Below are 11685 nucleotides of genomic sequence, written 5' to 3'. Positions count from 1 at the left end.
TTTTTTTTTTTTTTTTTTTTTTTTTTTTTTAATTTAATTGAAATTGAATTAAATGATTTTATGGAAAATAAAAATGGGGAAAAAACTGTGGACCGTTGGATGCTGGTGAGATGGGGTTGGGTGGCGACAGTTTAGAAGAATTTGTGGTGATAAAACGAGGTAGACCCAACCCATGCTCCTTACTTTCCACGAAACTTTTGCTTCCCTCACCTCGTCATTCCCCACTCTCACCCCTACGCGCGTGTCCCTTACCTTCCATTAAAATTAAAGTTTATCTTTTTTTCTTTTGAATTTTTTTTTTTTTTTTTTCATTTTCCACTGCTGAACTCGCTCGATCGGCTTCATGAAGAAATCCACCTTAGAATGTGAGGAAGAAGGTTGATTCAGTCTGGTCCAATTTTATTGATTCGGTCTATTTTTCTTTGATTTTTAAGCCTGTGTGGATTGTTAGAGGGTCAGCACTAGGAAGTTGGCACGAATGGAGTCGCTCCTCGTATGGTTATGAATATGGTACTGTATGATGATTAGTATATATCATATATTGCATGTACATTATGTGATCTACTAGAATCATGCCCTATATGTGTATGAACTCACATGATGGGATCAAGCCACTTTTGCATGCATATGATATAATGTACGGGATCTTGCCCTACATGGTATGAACCCATGATGAGTCGCTCCCTGCATGTATATCATTATGAATCCATGGGGTCACTTCCTACATGATATAATGTACAAAGGTTGTGCCTACATGACATGAACCATGATTGGGTCACTTTCTACATCATGATATGATCTACAAGGTGGTGCCTTACTCTCTGTATGTATATGATATGATCTACCCAACATAATAGAAATTACATATGATAGGACCATTATCCGATGATTAAAACTATAAACGTATAAGATTCAAAGTTGGATTAGTTTCGAGATTGAGACAATTATGTACTGTGACCCAAAATTAAGATCATCGAACCGTTTGAGTTGAATTAAATAAATTTTTTCTCGCTATTTAGCCAAAATTGATGGGTGGCAAATGTTTTAATAAAAAAATATAAAAATATTTGTTAAATGGGCATGAAATAATAATTGAGTGGAACTTTATGGATTAAAAAATGAAATATTTTTAATTATAATAATATTATATAGGTCATCCTTGGTAGTGGGGTGTTTTGGTTAAATAAGCCAATTTGATGCCATTTGTTGGTTAAGATATAATTATTTTTGTATTTTTCAGTCCTAATATATTAATATATTTCTATTTTACTGCATTTGCTGTTCGCCATTATGTATTTATTTATTTTTTTAATTTAATTTCAGATACTTTTATAATTATGCACTGTTTTAAACAAACCAAACAATTTTTTAATTAAAAAAAATCATATATATTTGCTTACAATTTCCTTTAAAAATGGATTTTTCCCCCCAAAATATTAAAAGGAAAATGCAAAAAAAAAAAAAAAGAAGAGAGAGAGAGAGAGAGGGAATGGGAAGGAGTTTGAGAGTGACGCGCCAAGAGAAGAAGCGTGGAGGTTGAGCGAAAGAGGCAAAATCGGGGAGTGATAATCTGACAAGCGAATTTATAAAAATTAAATAAAAATTAAAATGAAGGGACAAAAAAGCCCATAGAATTGAATCAGTGGAAATGTAGTTTCACACGTGTACAAAGGGGAGAGAAACATTCAGCAGTACTCTGTCACAGCCACGTCAGATTAAAAAAATTCCCGAGTTTTTCATTCAACTTGTATTTTCTTCTTACCGGCACCTGTCGGTTACCGCGTTTCTATTCTTCCCCCACTACCCTGGCCAACCCCTATCCACACAACCTTTTTTTTTTCTTTTTTTTTCTATTAAATTTTAAATGTTTACACGTCTCTTCAACATTAATTAATCTCTTAAATACTCAAAAAAAAAAAAAATTAAATTAAATTAAATTAGGTATAATAAACTTTCAATTTTGTATTTTTTATCTTTATTTAAATATAAAACACATCAACAAAATATTAGTAAGAACGAAATAATCGAAAACCCTTATAAAGAATGTTCTATTTTACTCTCTAATCGAGACGAGGTCTCACAAATCTGTATCTAAGCATGCTCATTATTATCCCTATAAATCCTTACCGATAGGCAATCATCTAATAATCTCCACTTTATATACTCATAAAGAGAGTGATTCTGTGCTTGACTAATGACTGTGACACCATACGAACATGGGTTTATGTTTATATTGAAAATTGAAAGAAAAAAAACATAAATTCGAAAATAAAATAAAAAGAAATGGTTGTGGTTAATATTTTAATTTATTGACCAAATACAAAGATATTTTATTAAAAGAAAAAAAAAAGATTCTTTTGAAAAGGATATTTTGAGGGGTTTGGGTCCAAGTACAAGCTCCACCCACGTGCATTTAATTTTCATAATTATAAACTTTATTATCAGTTTTAGATATTTAATTAATTCCATTTATTACAACAGCAGGCCCGTTTTCTATTCAACTCAATTTAATTTCATTAATAATACTCTTCTCATTTCAATTACTTAAAATATAATATTATTTTTTTAAAAAAACCTTAAAATCAACCCAAAAAATACTAAATAAACATTTAAATTAAAAACATTTCATTCTAGCTTAAATCTAAGAAAATAAATACGAATACCCATAGTCTCGAGTTGACTACTTGATTTAATTATTTAAAAAAATACTCAATAAGTGACGTCACTCTTAAATTTAAAAAATAAAAATTACAAAAAGGGTGACGTGTGGGGAAATCAAAGTGAGAAATTAGTTACCAATAAACTTTCTCTTCATTTTTTTCTTCAAAATATTGGGCAAATCTCAGACTGTTGACACGTGTCCTGCCTAACTCAAATTCCATCCAATCAAAAAATTTTCTTTTTTTTAATAATTCATTTATTGTCTTATTTTTCTGAAAGTAGAAAGAGGGAGATTCCTTCTCAAAGCCAAATTTGCCTATGAACTCCTTTCCTTCTAGACTAGCTTGGAAAAAAAAAGAAAGGATTTATTTCAAATTTATTCCAAATTTGGAATAAATTCATCTTTTTTAACATTAAAATTCTAAAGAAACATGATTTACCCTAATCATCTTCCCGGAAATCACTCTTTCTTAACGATGTTCGTCTTAACATTGAATAAACATATATTATATTTGGGCTAAAGTTCATAATAATCTATGTTTCTACTTTTTATATATATAGAGAAAATGGTTTAAACAAGTATTTTTAGTAGGGATGTTCTTCGATGAGTTGGCTTGGATCAGATTGTGAAATTTTTAGCCATAATTCAATTGTTCGAGTCGTAAACTTTTCTACTCAAAATGATATTAGAGCCAGACATCAAACGACGTGTTAGTCTTCTCGCTGTTCTTGAAGAGGGTAGACACAAGACAGTGTGCTAGTAAGAATGTTGGCCTCAAAGGGTGGTGGATTTGGTGGCAGTCCCACATCGATTAGAGAAAAAAACGAGTGTCAGCAAGGATGCTGGGCTCTGAAAGGGGGTGCATTGTGATGTCCCACATTGGTTGGGAAGGAGAACAAACTGACCCTTATAAGAGTGTGGAAACCTTCCCCTAACAGACGCGTTTTAAAGTCTCGAGTAAAGCGTGAAAAAGAAAGCCCAAAGAATACAATATTAAGCTGTGGATATGGGATTTTACAAAAAAAAAAAAAAAGACCAACTCACTTTTTAAGAGAACCTATGAATCAACTCAAATAAATTCATAATTCAACCCAAACTGGTTTGAGTTTGGTTGATCTAATTTTTCGAGTCATCGAATTTTTAAATACCCATATTTTTTATCTCCACTAATTATAGAGCGATAATGAGTACTTATCAATTGAGTTATGCTCATATCAGATAGATACATTGTAAGAACGAAATAATTGAAGAATAAGCTAAATACGACTTGCGTACCTTCCCTTTCGGGCTGCACAATTCTCATAGGTCACGTCGTGGTGCAACAATTTTCAATATTTGGTTAAGTCTCTTTGTTTATCTTTTTATTTTATTTATTTATTTATTTATTTCCTAAATTCTCTTTTCCTCAATAAAATAAAGTGAGAAAAAGACCATTCAAATATTGCAAAATTTTATATTATCCAATTGAGCCATTACCACGTGTCTTATTTATACTACAAGAGAGAATAAAACTTTTTACAGGGCCAAAATCGTCATTTTGTACTATTTTATTTGGTACCAACCTTTCAGGAGTCGGTGAGGGACCGCCAGCCATGCTGTAATTAATTGACAAAGAAAAATCTGGAAAATCAAACCAAATCAAATTAAAATATTAATTTTCATTTTTTATTAATTTAATTCATTACTATAAAAGCTTTTTTAATAAAAAAAACCCAATTCATACCGTTTAGATTGGGTTTGGTTTAGATAATGAGAAACGGTTATAATATAATTTAAAAAATATTTTTACTTATAATAAAATTTGAGAGAATAATAACATTATTTAATTAATATAAATTAAAACAGTTACATGAGTTAGTAGTTGATGGTTTATATTGATTTGATAGGATATTCTTTTTTATATTATATTTTTTATTTTTGAAACAATTTCGCATTAAAATAAAACAGGGAGGAAAGTTGAAGAATCTAAAACCATAAACTAAGAGTTATAAAGAAAAGAATAAAGACAAATAATAATAATAAATGGGGGTATTATAGTCTTTTGTCGGAAACATAATGCGGCGCTTTGACTTGTTTGGGTGACTGGCTACTTGGAAATGATCGGTCACGAGAAGCATTTCACGCATTGCCGACTAAAAGAGTCTCACGCGCAAATAACGAAATTGACGCGCAAACGCTACATGTTCTATGACATAATTTTTCAATTATCTCAATTTTGAATTTAAAATTTTAAAATTAAAAAATTATATTAAAACAATAAACCTTTCCATTTTATATCATAAACTCATGAAATAGTATATTATATATTGTAAATGAGGTAATATTGTAATAATAATTAAACAAAATTTACATAATTTATAATTTAAACAAACAAAATTCTAAAATTAAAAAAAAAAAAAATTTATTAGAAAAAAACTTGTTTAAGGGTTAAATTTGGAAAAGTGTATAATATATGATATTTTATATGGGTTATTTTGTGGATAAAGGGCAAAAATAAAAAAATAGGGCTGGTCTAAGTTTGAGTCTTCCAAAATTATTATTATTAATGTTACTATTAATTTAATAATATAATTTGAATAATTCTGTATCAAGTTGGGTGTAGGTTTGGTTTGGGAATCATTAGATTGTTGCCCCACATTAAATTTAAATAATAATAAAAAAAATGGTTTGCTTTACCAATAATTTAATAAAATTTTATTATTCTCATTAAACTATAGTTTCATTTATTTTCACAAATATTTCCTAATTTTATATTATATTCTAAGCTTTCAAGATTGGTTTAAAACCATTTAAATTTCCAATTATGATTTTTATTTTGATGTAATAACATTTTCAAATATTTTATTCAAACTAATAATAATAAATTAAATATTTATTCAATTTAGTAGCAAAACGCATGTCTAATGTTTGAATTTTATGAGATTTTAATTATTAATATAATATGTATGGTAGATAATTAAATATTTTTAAAAAATAACCACCAACAACCCGACCAACTTTAACTCAAAATATAAGTTTAGTGGGTTTTAAAATTGTTCGGTTGGTTCAAAATATTTTTTTAACCCAATCTGTACATCCCTAATCTTAATTAGTTAAATTATAGTCACGAAATGAAATGAAATGTCGAGTTTTTAATTTGATACCATTAAGTTTATAAACATTATTTCTTATGAGATTAATTATCTAAAATTTCTTAAAATTTAAAAGTATAATTTTTAAAAATTTATTTTTGTTTTTAAATTTAAATTAAAAATTTAAATATTTCGTAAAAAAAAAAATGAAAAAAGGACAAGTAGGGTAGGGGCGGGGAGCAGGCAACGTCAAATCATAGAAAATAAATTAAAACAAAAAGAAAAGGGTAAAAACGTCCTAACAAAAAAAGAAACTGATATCAAGCTATCCTCTTCGCGTGTTGCGTAGCGCCGTAATTAATCCTTTTATACCAGAGCCGTCAGATGTGAGTAGACACGTGGCAAGATCGTAATGCGGGTCTACAGAAAGTGTCAGTACGGTCGCCCACGCGGGATTCGCATCCTGTTGTATAAAAGCAGGAAGGCGCTTTTAGTGATCAAATTTGATTTAGAGAATTGATCCTCTGAATCCAAAACCTTTCAAATCCCACACTTATTTATTTATTATTATTTTTCCATTACTTTATATATTTTCTTTTTAAAAATTTAATTAAATATTTACCTTAATGGAGCTGGGGCCCACTCAATTTTATACTAAATTATTGTGGTTTTTTTTTTCTCTTCTTTATACCAAAGAGTTCTCTTTCACATTTTAAAAAGAAAAAATCTTAAATTTTTTAACTATATATTTAATAAGTTTTTAAAAAAATTTCAAAAAATTAATAGAGTTTTGTTTTTTATAATTAATTTAGTCGTAATTTTTTAATAAAATATTTTAAAAATTATCTAATATATCCTTAAATTTTTTATTATTCGTTAATAAATTTTAAAATTGTACTCTTATTTTAAATTAAGAAAATAAGATAATTATAATAATTAAATACTTTGTTCATGTGGTCCTAAAATTGATAAAAACAATTTTTTTTTTTTTTTTTGAAAAAAGAGCAATTTTATGATTAAATAAAAATAATTATTAATTGTAGGCTTGCTTGGGGTAGGTACTATTTTTAGTCAACATTTGGTCTTTTTCTCTCTTCTTTTATGCTTTTTTTTTTGGGTGTATTTTTCACTTATTTTTTTCTTTACATAAATCTCTAATCTAAATCATAAAATTCTAAAAAATAAAAATTTTGAGTCGATTTATGGGTCACATTTTTTAGAATCTCTTCCCATGCTCTAATAATCAAATCTAAGAAAATTCGCCTGTAATTAACTTAATCTTTCCCTCCTTAATCTGATCCGGCAGCAAATTAGTCTAAAGCCGCAAATTCTCACTTTTGAGTTATAAGCTAAGCTAGCATCAAAATTCTTATCTCATCAAATTTCTTCATCGGTTAAATGTTAAAGGAGTCAAGAAAGTCTTATACAGCAAGTAGTTATAAGAGAAGGCGAACCATCAATCACCACGACCCGAGAAAGAGCAACGAGGGAGACATAGGCTTAAGTTAGACCTTGAGACTAAACTAAGTCAAAGACCATTATAAAAATTAAGAATATTTGGTGTCTATGATTGATGTCGACCAATCTAACAATATATTAATGCTCGAATTCTCTTCATTCGAGTGAAGAAATGTTTTAAAAAATTGAAAATTATTATTTATACGGTCAATTATAAAAAATTTAAAATTAAGCAAGCAATTTTTTTAGATTTATAATGATGAGATATGATTTTGGTTAGCTTAATTATTTCGGTTAATTACAAAAACAGCTAACCTTTTTAATTTTTAATTTTTAATTCCTAATTATTAATTAAATTAAAAGGGTGGCTAGATGTGAACCAATACATTGAACTAAAAAAAATGTTTCAGATTTATTTATTTATTCAACTTTTAAAATTATAAATTTACTTCTAATATAATAATTAAATATTGAGTCATTAAAATATTCCATTTTTTTTTTTTGAGACAAATAATAATAATAATTAAAAAAAAAAAAAAAAAAAAAAAAAAAAAAAAAAAAAAAAAAAAAAAAACTTATAGAGGAAACACAAATCACTCTCATAGACATTTTATCAAACATGTCACATGCATGCATAAGTTGTAGATCACTCACACTCAACCAAATAAATAGATTCTCAATCACCTTTATTTATTTTAAAAAATATTAAAAAAATGGGTGTTCAACATTCAAGCATCTTGACCACCAAAAATTAAGGAATTTCCCTACAAAAATATCTATAAAAAACAAAAATTAAAACCTGAATCAAAACGCTCGACTCCACTTGGATTAGAGCTTATAAGGGTGTCGAAACCTAATGCACGTATTTTAAAATTGTGTGGCTCATGACGATACGTAATTGGTCAAAACGGACAATATCTGCTAGCAGTGACCTTGAGTTATTACTCGTTCCATTGCACCCATTACTAGGTTGGCTTGCCAATTATAGTGAAAAGATATGAAATTTTTTATTTTCAAATATAAAAGTTATTAACAAAAATAAATTATTAATTTTTTTTTATAATAAAAATGTTGTATTTGGGCTTCTCTATGCAGGCCTAACAAGATTTGGGCCTATTTCTTTGGTATTGGGCCGGCCTGGTAGGCTTACTTCTTGGGCCTATTATTTCTGCCGGGTTCCGGTTTCGGTTACGGGTTCGCGGTCAAGGCTTCCCGGAACCCTCCAATCCATGTTATACCCAAATTTCTCGTTTAGCTATCGAATTCATCAGTCATGGCGACTGCACTTATCGCCGGCCTTTCTTCAACCCTAAAGCTTCCTCTTCTCACAGCAATTTCATCTTCCCCTTTGAACTTTCGACCTAAAAGCCAAAACGTTCAATTTTGTAGCTCCCCTTACAAAATTCACACCATTTGGAACAAACCCACAAGAAATTGCAATGTGTTATCGCATAATCTAAGTGGGTTTCTAATTTCGAGGAGCTTGGGATCTTTCACTGCCTCTGCCGGAGCTGTTGAACCTCAGAATAATGATAGAGAGGAGGGTACTATGCCGGAACGGTTCAGGTACTTGACCAAAGAAGCTCCTGATCCTCCTGTGAGATGGCCTTTCTTTGTTGGTAAATTCTTCTTCTCTTAACAATTTTGTTTTTCTTAGATGTTTTGGACGCTTAAGAATCATTTCTGTTCTTGGTTTGTTTAATTTTACCACTTCGTTTCAGTATCATCTTCAAACTTGTTAGTGGGTTTTGCGATTGTTGTTGAATTCAGGGTAGAAAAGATTGCCTAACTTTGTTGATAATCTTGGAATTTTTTTCATTGTAACAAGAACACCTGTATCTGTAATAGTTTCTAAGCTCTGTAGTTTTGAATTTCATTGCATAGGTTAAGGTGCTGTTTGTTATCCTATGGCATAATAATAGGATCTTGAGACAGGTTGAGAGGTCATGTGGGAGGTTTGGGAGGTAGCTAGGCTTAGTACCTCCCCTTGAACTTCAATCACTAGGCCTTATCCAATGAAGTTATTAGGACGGAGACATATGGGTATGTGTTTGAAACTTGGATACTGATTGTGAGATTCCACATTTGTTGGGGAGGAGAACGAAACATTCTTTATAAGGGTGTGGAAATCTCCCTTTAGCAGACGGGTTTTAAAAACCTTGAGGGAAAGCGCGAAAGGGAAAGCCCAAAGAGGACAATATCTACTAGTAGTGGGCTTGGGGTGCTACAAATGGTATTAGAGCTAGACATCAGGCGATGTGCCAACGATGAGGCTAAACCTTGAAGGGGGCGGACATGAGGCGGTGTGCGAGCAAGGACGCTGAGTTTCAAAAGGGGGTGGATTGGGGGGTCCTACATCGATTGGAGAAGGAAACGAGTGCCAACGAGGACACTGAGCCTCGAAGGAGGGTGAATTGTGAGATCCCACATCAGTTAGGGGAGAACGAAACATTCTTTATAAGGGTGTGGAAACCTCTCTTTAGCAGACGAGTTTTAAAAACCTTGAGGGAAAGTTCGAAAAGGAAAGCCCAAAGAGGACAATATCTGCTAGCAGTAGACTCGGGGCATTACAAATGGTATCAGAGCTAGACACTGGGCGATTGCTAGCGAGGAGGCTGAACCTCGAAGGGAGATGGACATGAGGCGGTGTGCTAGCAAGGAAGCTGGGTGCCGAAGGGGGATGGTTTGGGGGGGGGGGTCCCACATCGATTGGAGAAGGGAACGAGTACCAGCAAGATCCCACATCAGTTAAGGAGTAGAACGAAACATTCTTTATAAAGGTGTGGAAACCTCTCCCTAATAGACGCGTTGTTACGCTAACTGAGATTAGACCAAGTCATTTGGTAAGTTTATGAGTTTTGTGTCATTCAATCATTTATGATATACTGAATGCGTATTCTTAGTAATGTATTTGTATCATGTTCATTACAATTCCTTTCTGAAGAGAAAAAAAGACAACATTAGCAGCTTATTCTTCAGCGTCGTCCTCTGTTCTTAATCATAATAATTCAACCCGACATAAATTCTTGAGTTCGTTATCTTTTAATACAATCGATCTCGTTATCGAAAGATGAATTACTGTTAATTACCTTTGGTTATAATGCAGCTCTGGCATTTATTCTCTATGCTTGGAGAGCAGTCTTTTTTGAGCTTGGTAATTGGAGAAAGGCTGTTCTTTGCATCTTCAATTTTGTGGGATACATATTAAAAGGTGCCTTAGCTCTCATCCTCTATGTTATTGGAGATCCCATCACTTCTATGATAAGAGGAATCGAGACGACATTCTACACGATTCGATCTTTCTACTCGAGCGTAGTTGCATACGCACCCGTTCCTGAGCTAACCACACTAATCATCCTAGCCTCAACCGTGGTTGCAATCTCAGAAGCTAGTGTCCCTGATTCCGTAAGTACTCAACCATATCTTCTAACACTATCAGGGCTTGCTGGCTACACAGCCGTGCGAGCGTACATTTCCGAGCCATTCTTCTGGACATTTCTGTTGGGAGTATACAGTTTCTCGAAGTTCGTCAAGAAGAGAGACGACGTAACATCTGCGTTGCCTGCTGCTGCTGTGTTTGCTGCCATTGGTGAGCCGTGGGTTAGGATTTTGGCTATGGGTTCGTTTATGGGTTTGGCTATTTGGCACCATTGGAAGAAGGTTTCACAAGGAAAGGAAAGGGAAGAGGGTATGTATGAGAGGGATGTTCCGGTGCCTCTTTTGGGTGCGGCTTTGGCTATTGGGATCCATGCGGCGGCCAAATGGGCTGGTTATAGGCACTTGACATGGATGATTGTATGAATATAAACACTAGCTTTTGATTTGAGAGATGATTTTAGAAGACAGGAATCCTCTTATTTATCATTTGATTTATATTTTGAATTTTTAGTCTTTTGTTTTATAACCACAAATTCATACATTAATTTAGCATTAATTTTTACCTTGTTGTCACTTATGCGAAGTTGAGTCGAGTCGGATGGTTCGAATCCTCGATACAGGTTGGTGGATCAGGTCAACAGGTTCAGTTTGTCTCGTGGGTCGGAGTGGCTTCGTGTTGCCTCCAAGATCACCGCGTTGCACCACCTGCAGAGTGACACAATCGCACTTTTGAAGGCAGCGGACTAGCGATTGTGCGGCACTCACTTTCCAACGACAAGTGAGTTAAGCCAATTTGTTCTTGTGTCGCCTATGGCCAAGCGACGTATGATTGAGCCTCTAGCCTCGATTTTAAAAGAAGGTTTTAGAAAACGAGGTCAGGGAGATTTTTGAAAGAAACGTTATATAAGCAAGAGAGAAATAACGACGACTTACAATATATAACCTTGGGTAATGAGAAGTTCACAACTAGTCATATCCCCCTATAGTACATTCTGAGACATTTCATGTCTGGCAGGCTTAAATATGATATTTTTGAGGCGTCATACGCCCTAGAACTACAAAAGTAAAAACACTAGAATGAAAAGACATGACAAGTGTTTGGCTTGTCATGGGCAT

At 32.3% G+C, this 11685-nt stretch overlaps 1 protein-coding gene across 1 annotated transcript; it reads left to right on the top strand.

Moving 5' to 3' along the window:
• The first annotated feature begins 8421 nt into the window (after window positions 1–8421).
• Window positions 8422–11095, top strand: LOC111471530. Its single transcript, XM_023117245.1, has 2 exons — window positions 8422–8810; window positions 10298–11095. The coding sequence occupies exons 1-2, from the start codon at window positions 8465–8467 to the stop codon at window positions 10990–10992; spliced, it is 1041 nt and encodes a 346-aa protein (XP_022973013.1). The 5' UTR covers window positions 8422–8464; the 3' UTR covers window positions 10993–11095.
• The last annotated feature ends 590 nt before the right edge of the window (window positions 11096–11685 follow it).

The sequence above is a fragment of the Cucurbita maxima genome, unplaced genomic scaffold, assembly GCF_002738345.1.
Source record: "Cucurbita maxima cultivar Rimu unplaced genomic scaffold, Cmax_1.0 Cma_Scf00053, whole genome shotgun sequence".
Classification (NCBI taxonomy): domain Eukaryota; kingdom Viridiplantae; phylum Streptophyta; class Magnoliopsida; order Cucurbitales; family Cucurbitaceae; genus Cucurbita; species Cucurbita maxima.
The sequence above is the reverse complement of the archived record's forward strand: the minus strand, read 5'-3'. Positions and strand labels throughout refer to the sequence as shown.